The 24,124-nt window shown below is 49.7% G+C and overlaps 1 protein-coding gene across 1 annotated transcript in view; it reads left to right on the top strand.

The window, feature by feature from the left end:
• Positions 1-8,396: 8,396 nt before the first annotated feature.
• adgra2 (adhesion G protein-coupled receptor A2) overlaps positions 8,397-24,124 on the top strand; it is a 166,513-nt gene continuing 150,785 nt past the window's right edge. Inside the window, exon 1 of the mRNA XM_069917465.1 lies at positions 8,397-9,002. Coding sequence (XP_069773566.1) covers positions 8,794-9,002 — 209 coding nt within the window. The 5' untranslated portion in view covers positions 8,397-8,793. The remainder of the gene's footprint in view (positions 9,003-24,124) is intronic.

Raw genomic sequence — 24,124 nt, 5'->3', positions numbered from 1 at the left:
GCTGGGAAACTCCAGCAGGTGAACTTACGGCTCATCTCAGGTTTTGCACCGGTCCAGAACCCAATCAAATAAAACATCTGAATCCCCAAGAGAGTGACCGAGTCCAAATCAGTCCTCTATACAGAGTGCCAAGGAGTCCCGATATAGTCTATGGGAAGGTGGGGGTGGGGGGAAGAGGGGAAGGCCCATGTTTCACTGGAAACTCAAAGCCGGACAACCCACTACCTCTCAAAATGATCATGGCAGCAGAAAGACCACCATCTGAAAGAAGCACGTGAGATTGACTGTTCTGAAGCTCTACAGTCGCCTGATCCATCTGGCAGCTGCTTTTCAACAGCACGTTGGACTGGGGTAGCTGCAGAAAGTAGCTCTCCACCACCTGACCAATGGGAATGAAGGATGAGCATCATGAGTTGGCTTGCCAGCAGAGGCCAGGTACTTCAGCATATACTATTCTCCATCAGTGAATGCCTAGAAAGCTCACGGACAACCACGAGACCATCTGCTTTTTTGTAAATTCTGGACAGGTGGGGTTCCCACACTCCACTCTCATGTCTGTGTGTGTGGGTACGTGGGTCCAGGGATCCCACACTCCACTTTCATGTCTGTGAGTGGGTACGTGGGTCCAGGGTTCCCATGCTCCACTGTCATGTCTGTGTGAGTGGGTACGTGGGTCCATTTTGGAGCTCACACGTGGGACCACAGAGACATTATTTTACCATAAGTTCTCGTGTAAAAGTCATCTCTACTTTTGGCCTCCAAATCTGGTATTTTCCATATATTGCATGTAAAATTCGACCCTGGTCTCTCAACTCGGCCTTGGCCGCATGCCCTTTGAAATTTCCGATGCCTCCAGCAGCCTTGTCCCCAGATGCCGGCCCATCGGCGCTCCAGATGCCTCGACCGCGGACTTCCCACTTGGCCCCAGGCACCCGCTCATTGGAGCTCCTGACACCTCAACCATAGTCTTCTCTCTTGTCCCCAGACGCTGGCCCATCGGAACTCCCAACGCCTCGATCGTAGACTTCCCACTTGTCTCCAGCTATCCACCGATTGGAAGTCCTGATGCCTCGACCGTGGACCTCTGAATTGGTTCTGGCCACCCATCGATCAGAGCTCACGACGCCTCTGACGATGCAGATACTTACCGTGGTCAAAAGTAGCATCCATGTAATAGTCGCTCTCATAAATTTAACAGTTAAAAAATGGTCTCCAAAAGACAACTTTTACACTAGTGTATGTGGTATGTTCTTGCAGAACTTAACGGTGGATGCAGGGAGCATATTCCCCATGGCTGAGGAGTCCAGAACGAGAGATCATTCTCATAATAAGATGTAGTCCTACCCTGGAGGGATTGTGGAGACCCGATTACAAGCTTATTCTAAACCAAAACTGAGAAGTTAAAGGTAACAAAGGTATGGAGGAGGGCAGGAAAATGGTATTCGAAGGAGACAATCAACCGTGATCTTGAAGTAGTCAAGTTTATTATCTGATTGCACAAATACAACCCAATTAAACACTGTTCTCTGGTCCTCCGTGCAAAACACCCAGACAAGCAACCAGTCATAACACACATGCAGACAAACAGTACACATGCAGGACAAGTATTTCATAATATAAATGAATATTGTTTCATGAATACGAGAGTCTCGGATGGTTCATGTGAGCAGTTCCTTTGGTCGTTCACCGTTCTCACTGCCCGTGGGAAGAAGCTGTCCCTCAGCCGGGTGGTGCTGGCTCTGATCCTCCCGCATCTCTTCCCTGATGGGAGCAGCTGGAAGATGCTGTGTGCAGGCTGGAAGGGGCCCTCAATGAATTAACGAGCCCTCTTCAGACTAGGATCTCAGTAGATCACATTGATGGGGAGTGGGGAGGGGTGGGGGGGAGGCTGTGCAGGGGAAGTAGACTCCAGTGACCCACTCTTGTGGTCCTATGGATTGACCTCCAACCCATTTCTCTGCAGCCACACTGTGATGCAGCCAGTCAGAACGCTCTCGATAGAGTTCCTGTAGAAGGTACAAACCAGGGGTGAGGGACTGAATGGCCTGCTGTTCTACTTCTTTGTCCTTGTTTTCTCGCATATGAAGAAACATGCACTTCAGCCATTCATATGCTTTGACGTGCCAGGTGCAGGAGGTGAGTGGACATATAAGAGTATAAACTAGTGATTGGCAATTGTCATTTCCTTTGGCTTTGAAAGGCCCTTTGTGATTCACGTGGAGAATTTTTTTCCCCTGATTTATTAAAGTTAGCACCACAGTTGGGTAGAAGGATTGAAGGAAATGTTTTACAGATGTGCTTTACATTGCATCAAACTCATAATTTATGACTTGTGTTTCAATTTTTACTCGATGGCAGCAGTTAGGAAAATAGCCTTGCGGTGCTGCACGTGACTTGTTCCCAGAACAAGCGAACTACCCACTGGGATGGTCAATGATGGATGGAATCCAGGCGTGGGGAAGAAAGGAAGGAAAGGAAGGACTGGGGTGGTGAGAGGCGCAGTTTGCAGCCCTTGGGGAAAGGGGTTGAAAGTGGGAGAAGCGTTTGCATTGTTGGAATACCTGAAGTCAGTTGCCATGGTTTAGGAAATGTAGTTCAAAGCGAGCTCCCTCCCACAGCAAGGAGCAGATAACCTATTGTTAGCGACCACACAATACAGGAGAAACCGTGTACTTTATGTAACACGTTTCAGCCTTGAGCCCTTTATCAAGGTATGGAAAATGTTGGCAGGCACCCAAACAAAGTGGTAGAGTGAGGGGCACAGACCCACAGACAAGAGGTAATTGGTGGATGAGGGAGGGAGGGCAAACAAGAGGCCCTTTCAAGCTGCCATGTTTGGGGCCCCGAACGGTGGCGAGGGAGGAGGTGTGGGGGCAAATGTGGAACTTCCTGTGGCCGCAGGGGAAGGTTCTGGTGGTGGGGGGGGGGGGGTGTTGGTGAGGAGTCATGGAGGGAGCAGTCTCCACAGAAGGCAGAGAGGGGAGGAGAGGGGAAGATGTGTCTCGTAGTGGGAACATGTTGTAGGTAGCAAGAAGCAGATGAATTATTTGTTAGTGAGGTTACAGTTGACAGGACATTGAGGTGAATTCAGTTCTTCCAAATAATTTCAGAGAGGGTGCAGAGTTTTAATTGAAACATAGAGTTCAATAAATCCTCAATCTTTTTTCCCCACACTCAAACTACCTTAAGTAATCCCTTACACGTAGGAGCTCTGTATTTAGTACGGTATGTGAGTGGAAAAAAAGGTTGAGAACCACTGATTTAATGGGATCTTTGGAGCATTAACATGATCTCCAAAGTATCGGACCTCCGCCAGTGTGGCACTCTCTCTGTGCTGCACCTCAAGTCATGCACAACTTCCCTCGAGTTGTCCTTGGACACTGCACCACTCTCTTGGCCAATGAGCCAACTGTCATATGGACACTTGTGCTCCAAGGCCTGGACAGACTGTAGGTAGGAAGTAACATCCATCTGAAAAAATAAACTGGAAGAGCCCATCTGTAATGGGGACAGTCGGACCATCTACTGCACCTCAAATCATAGCCAGGGTGAAGCCAAAGATAAATTCTAGGAACCCCACATTGTATTACCTCCAGCACGGCCTTAAACCTAATGGGATGAATTTCGATTTTTCTGACTTTAGCTAACCCCGCCTCTATCTGGTTCCATGGTTTCTATCTTCATTACCTGCTCCTTTTCTCTACAACTCTCTCCCCTACCTGGCTGCCAGTGGTTTCTCCCTCTCCACCTCTCCCACCTTCTGTACTATACCCTCTTTGCCCTTCCCCACCTTTCCCCCTTCATGGATATAATCTCACCTTTACCTACTTTAGTGCTGACCCAAAGTATTGAGTGGCCATTTGAAAGGGGAAAAGTTTAGGCTGAACTTCTTCATACAGGGAGTGGTGAGAGTGTGGAACGAGTTACCAGCTGAGGTGGTGAATGCGGGCTCAATTTTAATATTGAAGAGAATTTGGACAGGTACGTGGATGGGATGGGCATGCACAGGGTGCAGGTCAGTGGGGCAAGGCAAAAAAAGGTTCTGAACAGACTAGAAGGGCCAAAGGGGCTTGTTTCTGTGCTGTAATCTAACTGGGTGCTCAGTTTCTGGCATTACCATTGCTAAGGTGCATCACTATCAACATCGTAGGTGCCCACATGGACCAGAAGCTCTTTTTTAACCAGCCAGAGAAATACAATGGTGACAGGAACAGGGGCTGAGTGTGCAGAGGTGAGTGAATCCACTGCTGACACGAGTCAGGAGCGTTTCAGAATCGTTACCCTCGTCTGGATGAGTTCAACAGCAGGATGCTTGACACCATCCCGTCCACCTCCCTTGGTACTCACCCAGCCCACTGCCAGCGCAGGACATCTAGGCCGTGCCGTTACTTGCCCACTGCCCAATACGACTCAGTCAGCTCCTCCCAAACCTCAAGAGGCAAGAAGGGGAGGTCAGCCGGGCAACTTGCAGGTTCCCCAGGCCACACCTCATCCTCACAGGGTGGTCAAGTGTATTGTCATCTGATTGCACGTACAACCCGATGACAGTGTTCTCTGGCCCTCGATGCAAAACACACAGACATAACACACATACAGACACACAATACATATACAGGACAAGTATTCATCTATACAAATAAATGTTGGTCTCCGAATAGAGAGTCTCGGATGGTGAGTGTGAGCTATTCCTTTGGTCGTTCAACATTCTCACTGGCCGTGGGGAGAAGCTGTTCCTCAGCCTGGTGGTGCAGGCTCTGATCCTCCTGGATCTCTTCCCCAACGGGAGCAGCTGAAAGATGCCGTGTGCGGGGTGATTTTGAGCACCCTCTTCAGACATGATCCTGATAGATCATGTCGATGAAAACTCCAGTGATCCTCTCTGCCACTCTCATGGTCTTGTGGATTGACCTCCGACCCATTTCTCTGCAGCAACCGTACCGCACTGTGATGCAGCCGGTCAGGATGCTCTCGAAGGAGCTCCTGTAGAAGGTTGTCACGATGTTGGCTGATAGCCTTGCCCGCTTCATTCTGCTGAGGAAGTCCAGTCACTGTGGCAGAGAAACATGTCACTGCCCATTTTTTTAGTCACAGAGTTCACATTCTGAAGCTCTTCAGGATCAGTACTGAGGGAACACTGTCATCGGACGTTCGACAGTGGTTGAAGGCAGCTCACCCCAACTTCTCGAGGGCAACTACAGATGGCAAATACATGCTAGCCTTGCTGGGAACACCCAGGTACCAAGACCTGCATACACGGGAAACCATCTCAAACAGTGTGGAACTCCCTTACCACCCCTCGACAGTGCGGCAATCGCTCAGTGCTGCCTCTCCAACATTGTTGTGGTAGTCCTGGTCTGGTAGAGGCATCAGGTCTGGTTGTTGGCTGGCGCCTGCTGTTTTCTCAGGATTCATGTTGTTTTGACCTGGCTCTTTGATTTCTTTAGCCCTGAGAGTGATGAGATCAGCGAGTACTGATGCCAGCCACTGCCAGAGGATAAACACTTTGCTCTGGATATTGGCCCTGACTGCATTCCCTCATCAACCTCAGGCCACTGCAGTGTCTGGTAACATCTGATCTGAGAGATGACACCATCAGTCTGACTTGGGACTCCACACCATCCCTGAATGGATCATCCCACTCATTGGAGATGCTGGTCTGTCTTGGGAAGTGTGAGGGAGGGAGCAGTTGTGTTCTGCAGTGGGATTTAGGTGGTGCATCTAAAACTTTTCCACTCCATGCACTGACCCCAGTGTTGGTGATTTGTTCTCTCAAATGATGGATCAAGATGGATTAACATCTTAAAACGTTCATTCAGATTTCAGATTGTTGTCATGGCCTCACATACAACCCTTAGATTCTTTTTCCTGCACGAGAGGTATAATGACCACCTATTGGTAGTGCAAAAGAAATTGAACTCAACGTACACATGTAAAACAAATAATGAAATGTAAACAAACTGACTAGAAAAAAAATCAATAAAGTGCAAAAGTAAGAGTTCCAAAACAAGTCCCTGATTGAGTTTGTGGTTGAGGAGTCTGATGGTGGAGGGGGAGCAGCTGTTCCTGAACCTGGTGGGGCGAGTCTTGTGGCATCGATACCTCTTTCCTGATGGCAGCAGCGAGAACAGAGCGTGTGCTGGGTGGGGTGGGTCTTTGATGATCGCTGCTGCTCTCCGACGGCAGCGTTCCCTGTAGATGTTCTCGATGGTAGGGAGGGTTCTGACTGTGATGCCCTGGGTTGTGTCCACTACCTTTTGCAGGGGTTTATGCACAGGGGTTTTGGTCTTCCCATCACCAGACCATGATGTAGCCTGTCAGCTCACTTTCCCTCCATCACCAGAACCCCTCATTTACAGGGCACATCTACAGAAGTGCAGGTTCTGATAACTCCAACAGCATGTCCTACTGTCTGAGGGTTACATCCACGTGGGAATGTCCCCATCAGCGAGGTCAGCTCCGAGTTAGACAACTTTCTGACCAGGAAATATATATCACTGGTCAACTGTTGACAGCCCCAACCATGACTCGACTAGGAGATGTGTTAACAAGTCACTCTACCAGGACCTGGAATGGAGCTGATACCTTTAGGTGAGGTGTGTGGGGCACTAGCCCATTGGTTGATGGTTGGGGACGGTGTTTGGAGTTAATCATCTGTGTAAGGCAGATAATGGCCATTCCTGTCATTGCCCTCAGCACTCTGGAGTAGAATAAATCCAGCTGCTGTAACTCATCAGGACGATGTCCTCTCCCCATGTCCGACAACCTCCTCTTTGTATCACATCCACAGTTTGGAGGGCACAGGTAGTGTGAGGAACAGGGGTTACATATGAAGCCTCCATTACTCCAGAGCGCAACCTACTGTGCCTTTGAAGGCTAGGGGGAACTGTCATAGAGGAGGAGCTCAGGCCATTGTAGATCAGTTAGGGCCATATTGAACAGCAGGCAAGGTTTGAGGGTCCCTCCTGCTCTACTTTTGTGTTTTGTGTGTCCTCAATGAGATTCGATGATAATGATGGCTGGTTGTTAAGTAGCTCTGAGCTTAGTTCAGATGTCTCTTGCCCCAGAGAATTCTTATCATTTTTTTATAAAACACAGAACACTACAGCACAGTACAGGCCCTTCGGCTCTCGATGTTAGGCCGACCCATATATTCTTACAAAAAAAACTGAACCCTTCCAACCTCATAACCCTCTATTTTTTTCTTTCATCCATGTGCCTGTCTAAGAATCTCTTAAATGCCCCTAATGTTTCAGCCTCTACCACCAAGGCATTCTAGACATGAACAACTCTCTGTGTAAAGAAGATTTTCCCTGACGTCTCCTTCCTTTCACTTTGTACAGATGTCCTCTGGTGTTTGCTGATCCTATCCTGGGAAATGGGCACCGGCCGCCCCCTCTATCTATGCCTTTTAGAATCTTGTAGACACCTCTCATCCTTCCTTCCAGAGAGGAAAGTCCCAGTTCTGTTGACCTTGCCTCATAAGACTTATTTTTCAATCTAGGCAACATCTCCTCTGCACCCTCTCCATGGATTCCACATCATTCCTCCAATGAGGCGACCAGAACTGAGCACCATACCCCAAATGTGGTCTCACCAGAGATTTGTAGAGTTGCAACATGATCTCTTGACTCTTGAACTCATTCCCCAACTAATGAAGCCCGGCATCCCCTAGGCCTTCTTAACCGTCCTATCAACCTGCGACCTTGAGAGATCTGTGGATTTTGGACCCCAAACAGGAAGGCTGTGTATAGGGTTAATGGTCAGATACTTAATTGGATCTCTTGGGGGTCTGATTAAGTATCCAACCATTAACCCTATACTCAGCCTTCATATTGAACCTTCTGAATGCATCGCCTCACATTTATCCAGATTGAACTCCAGCTGCCTTCTGTAATGTACAGCAGTCTTCCACAGGGCCTGCCTGCATTTTGCTTGTACCTTGATGAAAGGCTCAAGCCTGCCGTGTTGCTGGTGTATCTTTAACATAGTCCCTGTTATCCGGAATTCAAGCAACCCGCAAAAAAACCCCGAAAGTTTAAAGTTGTGTTTTTACTTGAATCACAGCAATTCTATTATTTTAACAGCTTTCTACACTTTCCCTCCACACCTTGTTCAGAGTTCCCTGGGTGTTTGCAGACATACAAAATGCTGGGGAAACTCAGCGGGTCAAACAGTGTCCTTTATACGGCAAAGATCAAGAACCAAAACCGACGTTTCGGGCTCATGTGAAAGGAGAACTTCTTCAGGGTGGAAATGCCTGGAGGAGATTTTGACCGAGCTGTGCAGCAGACCCCAAAGTCTGCAGACCCCGTGGTTGAAGGACAAACCCGTCCTGTCTCGGCAAAAAAAAGGAATCATGCAAGTCAGTGCGTCAGTGGTGAGGCGGCGTTAGGACCCGGAGGGGTGCGTGTCTCGTCCCCCTGGCTCGCCTTCGGATGCGGGTCGAGGGAACTCAGCCCGTTCTGCAGCCGGGCAGAAAGACAGACCCAGGGCGCAGGCTGGGGCAGACGGGCGACGTGGATGTCACGGTGCTGGCCGGCGAGCTGATTACAGGCGGCGGAAACTCTCCAGGCGAAAGGATGCAAAGAGGGGGGGATGTCAAATATGCGGCGCTTTGCAGCAGCCTAGGATGCGAGTAACGGGAAACACGGACATGCCGTGGAGGGAGCGCAGGCTGGCGGAGAGTGGCAGGAAGGGGTTGCAATCCGGCTCTGGGCTGGCGGACACTTGCTGAGGGAAGGGGCTGACCGAGATTCTGCCCCGTCCAGCGGGGAGGGGAGTCGGGCATTGACCATGCCGGCGCTGCTCAGCCTGGGCTTGCTGTTGTCGCTGGCCGGCCGGGCAGCCTGCTGCGCCGGGCTGCTCACCAACACTTGCGTGTGTGTCGAGGAGAGGACCAAGGGGCCGGCGAGCCCCCAGCTCCGGAGGAAGGTGGTCTGCAGCCGGCGGGAGCTGGTGGACGTGCCGGGCAGCAGCCTTCTGCCCAACGGGACGGTGCATCTGTGAGTCTCAGCTGGGCGTGGATGACAGTGGCAGATCCGGGGAGGGCTTGTCCCCCCTCTCATCCCCATGACCCCCTCCCTCTCGTCCTGTTCCCTCACCCCCAGTCCCCCTCACCCCAGTCCACGTTACCCTGTCACTCTCAGCCCACCTCGCCCCCTGTCCTCCTCACTCTGTCACTCTCATGCACCCACCTTGTCACCCCAAACCCCCCCTCCTGGGACCTATTACCCCAGTGCCCTAACCCCCCTGTCACTCCCCTCACCCCTTGTCACCCCCAGCCCATTTTACTCCTGACATCCCCAGTCCATTTCATCCTCTGGTACCCCCATGCACCAACCTTGTCACCCCCATACCCCCTTCTTGGACCTGTTACCCTGGTCCCCTCACCCCCGTTACTCCTGTACCTCCCTCTCAGCCCCTGATCCTCTTCCCTGGTGCCCCCTGCCCCCTCACCCCCTGTAACTCCCCTCCCTCCAGTTTCCTTGGTTCTCCCCTTGGCCCCTATCACCCCCTCTCCAGTTCCCCAGTGCCGCTCACCCCCTGTCACCCCATCCTTCCAGTCCCCCTCACCCCCTGTCCCCCATTCCCTCCAGTCCCTCAGTCCCCATCACCCTCCACCCCCCAATCTCTCTTCCCTTCAGTTTCCCTGTCCCCTCCTCATCCCATATCCCCTCCCTCCTGGGTCTGTTCCCCTGGTTCCTACCCCCACCCACCACCCCTTACCCCTCATCCCTTGTCACCCCCCATGTCCCCTTCCTTAACCACCTCCCTTCGGTTTCCCTGGTCCCCTTCACCCCCTGTTACCCCCTCACTCCCTCTCATGTCCTATTCACCCAATTCCCAATGTTACCCCATGCCCCCTCCTGGGTTCAGTTACCCTGATCTCCCTCCCCCCCCCTGTCAACCCCTCACCCCCGTCACCTCTATATCCCCTGGGTCCTGTTCCCTGGCCCCCTTACCCCTTCACACTCTATCACCCCCCTTTACGCCATCACCCCCCTTTACCCCATCACCCCCCTTTACCCCATTGCCCCCTTTACCCCATCATCCCCCTTTACCCTATCGCCCCACTTACCCCATCACCCCCTTTACCCCATCACCCCCTTTACCCCATCACCCCCTTTACCCCATCACCCCCTTTACCCCATCACCCCCTTTACCCCATCACCCCCTTTACCCCATCACCCCCTTTACCCCATCACCCCCTTTACCCCATCACCCCCTTTACCCCATCACCCCCTTTACCCCATCACCCCCTTTACCCCACACCCCCTTTACCCCACACCCCCTTTACCCCGTCACCCCCTTTACCCCGTCACCCCCTTTACCCCGTCACCCCCTTTACCCCGTCACCCCCTTTACCCCGTCACCCCCTTTACCCCGTCACCCCCTTTACCCCGTCACCCCCTTTACCCCGTCACCCCCTTTACCCCGTCACCCCCCTTTACCCCGTCACCCCCCTTTACCCCGTCACCCCCCTTTACCCCGTCACCATCCCTTTACCCCGTCACCCCCCTTTACCCCGTCACCCCCTCTACCCCGTCACCCCCTCTACCCCGTCACCCCCCTCTACCCCGTCACCCCCCTCTACCCTGTCACCCCCCTCTACCCCGTCACCCCCCCTCTACCCCGTCACCCCCCCTCTACCCCGTCACCCCCTCTACCCCGTCACCCCCCTCTACCCCGTCACCCCCCTCTACCCCGTCACCCCCCTCTACCCCGTCACCCCCCTCTACCCCGTCACCCCCCTCTACCCAGTCACCCCCCTCTACCCCGTCACCCCCCTCTACCCCGTCACCCCCCTCTACCCCGTCACCCCCCTCTACCCCGTCACCCCCCTCTACCCCGTCACCCCCCTCTACCCCAGTCACCCCTATACCCCTGTCACCCCCTTTACCCCTGTCACCCTCTTTACCCCTGTCACCTCCCTTACCCCTGTCACCCCCACCACCCTCCATCACCCCCACCACCCCCATCAACCCCCTGACTCCCTCACTCCCTCAACACCTGACACCCCCATACTCCCCCCCTGTTCCCCCAGCCTCATCACCTCTGTCACCCCCCTTACCCCATCAACCCCTAACCCCCTCACAACCTGTCATCCCCCTTATCCCCTCACTCCCTCAATGCCCATCACCCCCATACTCCCCTCCCTCCTGTTCCCCTCTCCCCCTATGTTTCTCTGGAGTTTGCTACTCCCACCCTGAGAGAAAGGTTGGCCAGCCAGCACCTATCTGTCTTTCAGAATCTCTCAGATCTCTATTAAGTCACATCTCATCCTTCTTGGCTCCAACCTGTTAACCTTGCCAATCCTGGTAACAGCCTGGCCAATCTCCTCTGCTCCCTCTTCATGGCTTCCACGTCCTTCCTGTAATGAGGTGACCAGAACTGAACACAATATGCTAAGTGTGGTCTCACCAGAGATTTGTAGAGCTTGCAACATGACCTCTTGACTCTGAACTCAATCCCCCTTTGATGAAGCCCAGCATCCCACAGGCCCTCTTAACTATCCTTTATGCTGACCTTGAGATATGTATGGATTTGGGCCCTCTATTCTTCCACACTGTTAAGAATCTTGCCATAAACCATGTACTCCATCTGAAAGTTTGACCGTCCAAAATGCACCACTTCACACCTCTCCAGATTGAACTCCACCTGCACTGATTTCTTAGTGAATCACAGAGAAATTAAAATGCAATGTCAGCTGGGTCACAAACCTGCCTAAATGCAGGGTCGATGCTGGAATGAATGTTAGAGGGGGGGCATTAATGTGTTGGGGGGACTCAGTGAAACACTCATGAACTTCCTCAGCAGGATGCTGGGACCTACCTGTTGATGAGAGCTTACACCATCCACCCCTCTGAAATAGGGCACTGCTTTGATTGCGTCAAACGTCACTAGACACTACTGGTGCTTGATGCCCACTAGTGACACGGCCGGGGGTGGGTGGAGAGTCGCTAGTGTGCGTCAGGCTAGACGCTAGAGGCAGGTCTGACAGTGAGCGATGGCTGCGACCTTATGAGGGGGCACAGCACCTCGCTTGGGGGGGGCACAGTGCCCGTGGATGCATCCCCCTTGGCGTCAACCCTGCCCCCAAATGTGTTGGAGTTTCTTGTGCTGGAGTGAGTGATGATGAATAGAGGAGAACCAGAAAAGGTGCACAGTCGTAGACTAATTGGTCATTTGAGTGGGTAGAATATACATGCGACGAGGGTGGGCTGAGTGTGGAGAGAGAGTGGGGGGGGGGGGGTGTAGTGGTGATGCGTTGCAGTGATTTGCTTTGAAGTGATAGACGAAGCCTTTGTTGAATGTACAAAAGAGAATGTTGTCCAGTTTGAATTGGTCGTCTCTTCGGTTGATCTGATTGGAGTGGGGACAGCAGGAATCAGGGGGCTGAATAGTCACTGTGTTCCAGTGTAGCAGCTGTCAGCACTGGTTGAATTCTTGTGCGAGAAAGGCTGGAGGCGTTGAATGTATTGTTAGGTGTTGGAGAGGCTGTCTAGCTGTGACTGGCTTGTGGGCTCCGTGTCTGTGTTGTGGGCTATGGAGGGAGAATGGTTTCTTCTTTACACACAGAACAAGAGAGAAGGGTTTGTTCGGTTATTATTAGATTAACAGTAGTTTCTGTACTTTTCCCTCTCCCTTATTTTGTTCTTGCCAAGGTTGATAGTGGAAGGTTGCTGGAGGGCACAGTTACAACGCCAGCGACTGGGGTTTGAATCTGACGCTGTCTGTAAGGAGTTTGTACATTCTCCCCATGTCTGCTTGGGTTTCCACCAGGTGCTCCGGTTTCCTCCCATCGGTTGTAGGTTAATTGGGCGGCACGGACTCGAGGGCCGTGTTGTAAGTCTAAATTTGCTGTCAACTGTTGTGAAACATGAGACAAGTTAGAGAGCACAGAAGAGTGCTGGGATCAATCGGGGCGAATGGCCTGCCTCTGCTGTATTTACTGGGTAAGTTCCGATGTTGTGCTGTGTAAGGCAAGAGAAGAGGCTCAGTTTACACAGCCAGGAAGAGCAGGAATGAGCCCAATTTCATGGTAACATGCAGAGGTTTAGAATAACTGCAAGACTGAGGGACTGCATTATGTAGGCAAGATTTGATGGAGGTGATCCAAGTAATGTTTCAGAGTCCAGTGTTTTGGTAGAACTACAGATAGCAAAAGGAGAGAGCTGATGTGCTGTGATCTGGAAGCAGATACGATGGGAGTTGTCACAGGGAGTCTGATTGTTGTTATTTTGGGGATCGGAGTCAAAGGGAACTGGGAAAAAAGTGTTTGGGACTAAAGAACACTTTTAAAGAGTTGGTTCAGTATCTTTGCATCTTTTTTTTCCCCCACATGCTAGGTCCCAGGGGACGGGAAAAGAGCCAATGTTATTTGAGTAAAATGCTGGAGAAACTCAGCAGGTCAAGTTGTATATAACAAAGATAAAGGTGCAGAACTAACACTTCAAGCTTGAGCTCATCATCGAGGTCTAACACCTTGATGAAGGGCTCAAGCCCGAAACGTTGGTTCTGCATCTTTGTCTTTGTTTTATTCAGGACATTGTTTGACCTGCCAAGTTTCTCCAGCGTTGGGTTCTTGCTTCAACCACAGTGTCGGCAGACTTTTGTGTTTTATTTCAGCCAGTGTTATTCCCCTGTTTTATTAGGGCAATAGGGACAAATCATGAAGTTATAGGTTGGCGAGCCTTGCATCGATAGTGGGGAGTTTCTTGGAGAATAATGTGGAGAGTAGACTTCAGACAAGAGCAAGGGTTGAACCCAGCCCCACACTGGCCAGGGTGCACATTTGCATGTCAAGGATGCACGCTGCAGTCCGTGAAGTTTCCCAGTTGGGGTGAATTGTCATTATGTTCGGGTACATTAGGTTGTCCGCTCGATGCCCAATCAGGGATCTGAATCAGATGACACATTTGTACCTTGTCGTTATTCCCTTGGTTTTGCAGTGCTGGAACTTGGCAGGCTCACAGAGCAAGCTCCCTCAAACTGCAAGAGATTATGTGAGGGGCTGCACTTCAGGAGAGCAAACAAAAGGGGGAAATAAATGGTTAATGGGCAGGCTCGTAAAAGTATTGATATGCAGACTTATTGAACAGGGCTATGTGAGTAGGGAGAGTGGTAAAGAAGGCGCATGGTCTGCTTGGCTTCAAGTCTAAGTCAAGTTTATTGTCCTCTCATTGTACAAGTACAACCCAATAAAACAGCTCTCTCCGATCATCGGTGCAAAACACGCAACCAGACATAACACACATATAGACAAACAATACACGTACAAATAAATAAATGTTGGTTCCCGCATAGAGAATTCTGGTGGTCAAACACAGGTGGATGCCTGCAAAGGGCTGCCGGGAGTGGTGATGAAAGCAGATGTAAGAAGGTTTGTGACACTTGGATGTGCTGTGAATAGCAGGATGTGTAACATGTGCAGGCAGTTTAATTTGGACTGCATTTGGCGAAAGCGTGGCCTGAAATACCTGTACCTGTGCGGTACTGTTCTACAGTATGTTCCATACAAATTACAGGTGTGGGCTGCCACTTAAACTCTCCCCACATCCTTTTCCCTCTCTCTTTTCACAGTCAAATTGAATTCTCACCATTCCTCATATCCAGTTAACACCTTTTGTTTTTTTGGTCTGGACCTGTCCCCCTCCCCTTCATCCCCCTTTCTCTTCCCACTCTTTATTCAGGTGCCTTCCTGCTTGTTGCTTATACCTTTAAGAAGCACTCCAGCCCAAAACATGGGTAATATATCTTGACCTTCTATGGATGCCATGAGACCCCACCTGAGTTCCTACAGGATTTCTGAGATTTTAACTACAATCACAGTGTCTGAAGACTTCTGTGTTTTACCCCTCTCTCCCCGTACTGAGAACAGGAGCAATCTCGGACAAAATAGCCTTCTTGCCGTCCAACCTGCGCTTTCTCTATCCGGCAGCCTTTCGTAGCTTGCCACCGAGGGAGCTTGTTTTCCTGCATTGTCCCAGCTGTGGTGATGTTGGTGGATAGCAGCATTTGCCCCTCTCTGTAAGATTTCTCGCTCCATTATGCCAAGTAAAGTGTGAGGGAAGTGTAAGGCTATTGCAGGCTGCTCTAGTGCACATTCCGATTCATTTCACCACACTAATGGCACAGAACATTACAGCACCGAAACAGGCCCTTTGCCCCTTCTAATCTGTGCCAAACTAATATTCCGCTTCGTCCCACAGACCAGCACTCAGTCCAAAGGCCTCCGTGCCCCTCCCATCAATGTACCTGGTCAATTTCTTCTTAAATTTATCACCTCAGCTGGCAGCTCATTCCACACTCCCACCGCTCTCTGTGAAGATGTTTCCCCTCGTGTTCCCCCTGAACTTTTCCCCTTTCACCCTTAACCCATGTCCTCTGGTTTGTATCTCACCTAAGTGGAAAAAGCCTATTTGTTTATTCTATCGATACCCCTTAAAATTTTAAATATCTCAATCAAATCTCCTCTCATGCTTCTACTCTCCAGGGAATAAAGTCCGAATCTGTTTAACCTTTCCCTGTAACTCGGTTCCTGAAGTCGGGCAACATCCTAGTATATCTTCTCTGCCCTCTTTCTATCTTATTGATATCTTTCCTGTAGTTCACTCTGAGGTTCATGGTCCAGGCTGATATCCCAGTGCTCTCTGTGATCTTAGAGAACAAATTCCTCGCCCCACTCACCGAAGGAGAGTGTCAAATATTTCTTCTGGATGGACAGCTGTAATAACAAACTGTGACAAAACTGTGCCCTGTCTTCTGAGGCAATCTGCTGGGATCAAGGCTGACTGGCTCCCACTGAGATTTTATTGAGGTGACTGATGAGGTTCAGTGAGGAAACCGCAGGTTCTGCCACAGATAGGCAGGTGTAGCGCTCCGTGTGGTCCCGATGCTGGCCTCATCATTCTCAATTCCATCCCAGATGCTCTTCCATTTTGAGTGGTTTTGTGCCGGAGATTCCCAGGGGTTGGTGGGAATATTGTCCATTAATTAGTTTCTCCAATCACCATCTCCAACATTCACTCATTCCACTGTGGATTCAGTTTTTATATCACTCAGGCTACCAGCAAGTACCAACCCAGCAACCTCTTTCAGTTTTATCAGGACCACAGAAAATTACAGCACAGAACACAGGCCTTTTGGCCCTTCTAGTCTGTGCTATTATTCTTCCACTGACCTGCACCCAGCCCTCCATGCCCCTCCCATTTCTTAAATGTTAAAATTGAGCCCGCATTCACCACTTCAGCTGGCAACTCATTCCACATGCCCACCACCCTTGTGTGAAGAAGTTCCTACTGATATTTCCGCAAAACCTTTCTCCTTTCACCCTTAATCCAGGTCCTCTGGTTTGAATCTTGTCTTCCCTCAGTGGAAAAATTAAAAACCACGACACTAGAGAAACTCAGCAGGTCAAACAGCGCACTTCACATAGCAAAGATAAAGTCACACAATCTACGTTTCGGGCTTGAGCCCTTCATCAAGGTACAGAAAAATGTTGGCAGGAGCCTGAACAAAATGGTGGGGGACAGGGGTAGACGGAGGAGCGCAGACCCACAGGCAGGAGGTGGATAAGGGAGGAAGGGCACAGCAGCAAACAGGCAGAGGGGGGATGGCTCTCTGAGTGGAGAAGGAAAGGGGTGGAGGATCAAAGAGAAGGGATGGAAAAACAGAAAGTAGGCGAGAAGTTGATGTTCATGCCATTCCCCCTACCCCTCCCCCCCACCATTTTGTTTGGGCGCCTGCCAACATTTTTCTGTACCTTGATGAAGGTCTCAAGCCCGAAATGTCATTTCTGTATCTTTATCTTTGATCTGTTTGACCTGCTGAATTTCTCCAGAATTGTGTTTTTTAATTCAATCATGGTGTCTGCAGACTTTCGTGTTTTACTCAGTGGAAAAAAGCCTACTTGCATTTACTCTGTCTGTCCCCCTCATAATTTTAAATGCCTCTGTCAAATCTCCCCTCATTCTTTTACACTCCAGGGAATAAAGTCCGAAGCTATTTAACCTTTCCCTGTAACTCAGTTCCTGAAGTCCAGGCAACATCCGAGCACAGGGGGTGCAGGAGAATGCGACGGGCACAAGGACATCAGCGGTCCTCCATCATCACTGGGTCTAAATCATGGGGCTCTTGCCCCAACCTCACAGAGCGTCTCTGACCAGACACTCAGGTGGCCCACCCCAGCTTTCCAAGGGCACGGGGTTGAGCAGTAAGCTCACCATCCCGTCAATGACTTTTTAAAAAATAACGAAAAATTGTAAGGATCCATGAAGAAAGACAAAGCCTCAGTGATGGAGGAAGGTTTAAAATGATAAAGGAGGGAGATTTCCGTGGACCTTCGAAGCATGATGTGGCTCACATTCCCGCCTGTAGCTTACTCCATCTCTGCCTATTTGCACAAAGCCCGTCATCAGGTTTCACCCTGGAACTGACTCCTGGCAATCTGTTATTCAGTATGTAACCCCCTGCCCCGCAATTAAATCGCAGCCCTGTAAATCACTCCAGGGAACGAGTTGTTCTTTATGTGCTGCTCGCCTCCTGCACAGTCTCCAGCCTGTCCACCTCCGGTGCTGTGACACGGGGAGGAGTGGGGGTGGTGGTGTTAGGTTGGCGTTGCACAAACTAAAGGAGTGTGCTGAGGGTGGTCACCAGCTTCTCTGCCACGTGAGTGGACTGGTTAGATGGCAGTGGTTTCCATCATTGTCCTGACATTTCTGGGTGTTGCCTCATAGGGAGGTTCTACACACAGCACTACAGCACAAATAATTGACTTGGCAAAGCTGCCATTTCCTGCTCTCAGTAATTGAGCAGCACTGGGCCACGTTGAGAGGTCGGGCAGCTCTTCCCTGCAAGGAGGCAGGCGGAGCTGCTCAAATTACTGGTGACTCCACAAACTTCTCCCTCCATAATCATTTTAAACCACAATTTAGACCCAGTAACGATGAAGAGTTGGGGTAGTGGTGAGTTGGGGGGTGTGGGGGGGGGGGGTGGTGGAAGGATGCGAGTTACTTCATGGGGCCTCCAAGAGCACTGGAGACGACAGGAGTGTGCTCCCTGTGGGGTGCTCTGAAAACAGGGAGAGCAGCCAAAATGATGCCCAGCAAGGCTCTGCAAATCCTCCTCCTTTCTCACTTCTCCAGGGTTGTTTCTCCATTTTGTACTTTGTCCCAAAGTCCACTCAAAACAGCTTTTTTAGGGTTGCCGTGGAGTGAGTATGTTTTTATTGCTCTGAGAGCTGAGGAGTGAACCGTTGCCTTGTGGCTTCCGATCCTCCTGGTGAGGGGACTGTGCTGTTGGTGAAGGGAGCTTCCAGGATTTGGAGGCAGACATGGTGAAGGAATGGTGATCTATTTCCACTTAGGGGTGGTGAGGAGCCTGGAGGTGTTCCCCTGCATCTGGCACCCTTCTTCTGGTGTAGGGTCTATGGGTTCGCTGAGGAACTAGCCGGGACAAGTGATGGCAAATGCAACCCTGTCCATCAGTAGAAAGGAGCAGATATTCTTCAACCAGAGGGTGATAAACCTGTGGAATTTGTTGACAATTGTCATTTAAGTCAGAGATTGACAGGATCTGGATTTGCCAGGGCATCAAAGGTTACGGGGAAAAGGCCGGGCAGTGGGAAATTGGATCAGCTCATGATTCAATGACTCGAAGGGCTGAATAGCCTATTTCTGCTCCTGTGTCTTATGCTCTTATACTTAGGGATTGGGTATTGATAGATCGTGGATGGTGTGTAATCTGAGGCTCTCCTATTCATGAAACAATATTTATTTATTTGTTTGAATAGATGAAATACTTGTCCTGTGTATGTACTATTTGTCTGTCTATGTGTTATGTCTGGTTGTGTGTCTGCATGATTTTCACGGAGGGCCGGAGAACGCCGTTTCGTCGGGTTGTACTTGTTTAATCAGATGACAATAAACGTGGAGATTTTGTGGAGGTGGAGCTGCCAGTCTGGAGATGAATCAGCGCACAAGCTGAAGGAGTGGGTCCTTCCTGTAGATATGGGGCTCTGTCCCATCAGCCACATTTTCAGCTCCAACCACTGGAGAAACAACAATGGGGGTCTTCTATAGGCATCATGACACATCCCGAGGAACTTCTCCAGGGTGAATGAGGAGCAGTGCAGGAGTGGTGGGGATTGATGCAGGACCCAGTGGGGCAATGGGGATAGCTTGGGGTTGGGATTGAGAGAGAGAGTGGGGCAGTGGGATGTAGGGTTTGATATTCGGGGAGAGAATGCAGGAATGGGACTAGTTTAGGGAGAGAGCGGGTTAGAGGGATTTTTCGGTTGCAGGGAGAGAATGGGGAAGTGGGGTTAGTTTGGGATTGACAGCGCTGTGGGGAGAGAATGGGTCAATGGGATTAGTTTGGGATCAACGGCTGTGCGGAGAAAATGGAACAGTGGGATTAATTTGGGAATGACAGGGCTGTGGGAGAAGATGGGTAAGTGGGATTAGTTTGGGATTGACAGTAGTGGGATTAGTTTGGGATCGACACGGCTGTGGGGAGAAGATGGGTCAATGGGGAGTAGCTTGGCCTCACATTCCTGATTTGGATCGATGTTAAGGTTCCTCTGGTTACCAACCTGTTTTCTATTCTGCCACATCTGGAGGAATTCCTCGTTGGAATTTCTCCAGAATCAGTGGAATGAAAGCCCTCGCTTGCCTATACCAGAGTGGAACACAGAGATAGATCCCTGCCACTGGGGTGCAGATGGGTGAATGACATGTGTAGATTCACTCACTCATCCGGTTGCCTGCCTGCAGCCAACAGAAGGATCTCAGGTAAATGCTTCCATATTCGCACAATCTCTGCCCCTCTCCTCGTGCTCTGAAGTAACCTGAATTTGGCACTCTGCTCCCGGCCACTCTGCCTCTGCTATGGTTTGAGTTCTGATGTCACCATTTCCTTTCCCAATCTGCCAACATTGACTCCCTCCTCTTGGTACTGGATCCAACCCCAATCCCCTGACCCTCCCCTCTGCCTCAAATCCACAAGTTTCACCTCCAAGGTGAAGAAACAATCCCTGGCTCATAGCTACAGGTTGTACCTCTCTTATCTGGCAACTCCCTTGGTCCAGCACGTTTGAATCTTCCGCTGTTAGTACAAACTCCTTACAGACAGCGCGGACTCGAACCCTGGTCCTGATCGCTGGCACTGCAAAGGCGTTGCGTTAACTGCTACACCAACCCTGCTGCCCCACAGTATTATTTCCTGTTTTAAGCTTTGTTCTACCAAGGGTGGGGGGGTCCCTTGGGGGTCAATTTCTGTTTTCCCGCAATTTCTGTGGTCCAGCAATGGCCAGGTCACATTGTCGCCAGATTTCATTCACAGCTGTGAATTCTTCTGTTGGCATTGATCAACCAAGGTGGGATTCCTGTTTTATCAACAGCACATTGTTTTAGAAATGGAGAAAGGGAGAAAATGTCTGGGGTCCAGGGCTATTCTAAGGAGCGAATAAAATCAGGGATGTTATGCTGAATCTTGCACCCCCCTCTGCAACTGGATCCTTACTTCCTTATCAGAAGTCCACAGACAATAAGAATTGGAAAAAACACCTCCTCCTCACTGACACAGGCGCACCCCAAAGATGTGTGCTGAGCCCACCGCTCTACTCACTGTGTGGCCAGGCACAATTCCAATGCCATCTACAAGTTTGCTGATGGTACCACAATTATCGGCAGAATCACAAATGGCAATGAGGAAGTGGACAGGGGGGAGGTAGATCAGCTCATTGAGTGGTGTCACAACAACAATGTTGCATGCAATGGTAGCAAAACCAAGGAGATGATTGTGGACTTCAGGGGGAAATCAGGAGAACATGATCCAGTTCTCATCGAGGGCTCAGTAGTGGAGAGGGTCAAGATCTTCAACTTCCTTTGTGTCAACATTTCCGATGTTGATGCAATCACGAAGAAGACTCGCCTGCGGCTATACTTTGTGAGGTGTCTGAGGAGATTGGATGTGTCACAGAAAACTCTCAAAAGACTTTCATAGGCGTACCATGGAGAGCATTTTGGCTGGTGGCATCACCGTCTGGTACAGAGGTACCAATGCTCAGGACAGGAAAAATCTTGTGCAATCAAATGACAATAAACTTGACTTGAGGTTGATGGTGTTAAGAAGGCATATGGTGTTTTAACCATCATTAATTGTGGGATCGAGTTCAAAGAGCTGTGAGGTAATGTTGCAGCTGATGCATGACCTTGTTTAGGCCAAACTTGGAATATTGTGTCCAGTTTTGGTTACCTTGCTACAGGAAGGACATGGATGTTGTAGAAGAGGTTAACAGAGATTGTCTGGTTTGGAGAGCACGCCTTGTAAGGATTGGTGGAGTGAACTTGGACTTTTCTCCTTGGAGTGTTAGAGGTATACAGGATGATGAGGGGCATTGATCATGTGGATGGCCAGAGGCTTTTCCCCAGGACTGAAATGGCTAACAGGAGGGGACAGTTTTAAGGTGCTTCGGAATAAATACAGGGAGGGGATGTCAAAGGTGCATTCTTCATAGAGAGCGTGGTGGATGCACAGAATGCATTGTCGACAGCAGTGCTGGAACCAGAACAATAGGATCTTTTAAGAGAATATTAGATTTAAAGTAAAAATTTTAAATTTGGATATGCAGCCCATGAGTCCGTGCCACCCAATTTACATCCAATTAACCTGCAACCCCCGGTACGTTTTGAAAGTAAAAATTTTAAATTTGGATATGCAGCCCATGAGTCTGTGCCACCCAATTTACATCCAATTAACCTGCAACCCCCAGTACGTTTTGAACAGTAGGAGGAAAGCAGAGCCCCCGGGGAAACCCAACGCAGACACAGGGAGAACGTTCGAACTCCTTACAGACAGCGCGGGATTTGAACCCCGGACCTGCTCGCTGGTGCTGTAAAGGTGTGGCGCTAACTGCTACATCAACCATGTCACCCCCACTTGGAATTGAGAACAGTGGAGTAGGGAATACAATACAGTAGGGAGATTCTAAAGCAGTTGATAGAGTTAGGCTGTTATTTCTGCACAACACTGTGGGCCTGCACTGTGTGGTGGATTTCTATGATCTCACCTCAGGAGGTACAGAAGTAAAACAAGAAAGTCCTCAGAGTTGAAGTAAAAACAACATTGGAGAAACTCAGCTGGTCAAACATTATACACAAAGATAAAGATACATAAGCAACATTTTGGGTACAAAATCCAGGTTCAAGAACAGCTTTTCTCCCAACATTTATCGAGCTCTTGAATCTCCCCGTGCTACCCTAAACATAAACTACTCTTGAATCACCAAAAGATCTGTCTGCACTAGTGAAACAGCACCTTTTTGCACTTATATATCCTTTTAAATTCCTTGTCACGTTTTCTACCTCCTGCCAAATTGTGAAAACTTAATTTCCACTATTGTTGTTGGTGAACCTTGTGTCCCTTTGGGGATTGCTGTGAGTAGGAAATTCCTTGCATCTGTACCTTGTGCAATAAACTCTGATTCATATTTTCTTTTTTAAAATATTGACTTTAATTTAAAAAAAACACACACATATTGATCCAATGATCGAAAGATTGAAAAAAGACAATTTGTACTTCCCCCAGTAATACTGAAATAATACATAATACTTGATCAAACCCCTTTTACAAAATATCTCAAAAGAAAATAAAGAAAAAAGGAAAAGACCTCCCCCCTTTATTAATCAAGCCCCTCCCTCTAAACAAGGCTTGCTCATGTATCTGAGATACGTAAGGAATGAAAGACTACGTTCGGAATCCCAGACAGCGCTGTTCGAGGGCTTCCAAACACCCTAATTCGTTAAGTTGTGGTAATACTCTAAGAACAGGCCCCATATCTTATAAAAGTTCATTTTTAGATCTTTAACATTGTATTTTATTTTTTTCTAAACTTAGGAAGCTACCTCCTGTAGCTGTTGAGTATGAGTAGGTGGGGTACTGTCTTACCACTTCATCAAGATTGCCTGTCTAGCTATCAATGAGGTAAATACTAAAATTTGCCGCTGAGATGGTCAATAATATTTCCTCGAGATAAACCCAAATCGAGCAACTGAGGGACATGGTTCTAATTTGGCCCTAAAAATAACGGATTCATGCATTCCAGATAACTATCCAGATAATGAAATACTTTGGTCAGTGGCAGCTGGGTCATGCACAGAAAGATTCAAAGCCCACCTGGGGCATGGCATTGCAGTCTGTGGGATGAGAGGTGTGAGGGCTCCCCACCTCATCCTGACTGATCACCAGCTGGGGAGCTCAGTGCCAATTCCCATTTCCAGGGTCGCCAAGCGCAATGGCAGGTTTTTGCCGCACTCTCTGCCCGCTGCACTGTCGTCAGACTTTGAGTAACTCCAGGGCCTCAGTTGGATTATGCACAGCTTGAGTCTCCCTGCATTGCTTCAGGACTGGCCCTGATGCAAGAGAAAAGGGAGGAGAGGAGTGGTGGGCAATTTGTTGTTTATGCAAGGCTTTAGTGCTGACGGATGCTGCGGGTCAGAGGTGTGCTTGGGATCGAGCAGCTGGAGGTGGTTAATGAGGCTGCTGGACTGACCCAGAAGTGCCTGGGCAGGAACAATGCTTCAGGTCTGCTTCCCAAGGTTTGGGGAGAGAGGAGAGGAGGGGAGGGGGAGCTGAGGGCACACCTAGCTTTTGCCCATTAGTGCTGAGCTGTTACTGATTCCCATTCTCTAAACAAAAGGTTTCCTCCTCATCTCTTCCTTCTGCTTCTGGCTCCCATTGGAACTCGTCATCCCCTTCCTCACCTTGATCAGGCCCCATTTTCTCATGATGCAGAGGGGAGTGCTGATTTCCCCCACTGCTCCACAATCCCGGCTTTAGTCCCCACCTCCTGTACTGTCTGTGTGGAATTTGTCTGTTCTCATGACCACATGGTCTTCCACGTCCTAAAGTCATGCTGCTCAGTGGGTTAATTGGCAGCTGAATAATGCCCTGAGATGGGGGTCGAGCCTGGGGGAGCTGAAGGGTACGTGGTGGTGGTGGGGAGCATGGAAATGAGATCGATGGGACTGCTGATACGACCATTATAGATGCAATAATCCAAAGGGCTTCTTTCTATATCCATCTACCCTTGGGACACAGCAGGAGAAATTTTCACCTGGGT

Source organism: Narcine bancroftii, chromosome 2 (assembly GCF_036971445.1).
Source record: "Narcine bancroftii isolate sNarBan1 chromosome 2, sNarBan1.hap1, whole genome shotgun sequence".
NCBI lineage: Eukaryota > Metazoa > Chordata > Chondrichthyes > Torpediniformes > Narcinidae > Narcine > Narcine bancroftii.
This window is presented reverse-complemented; position numbering and strand designations above follow the sequence as displayed.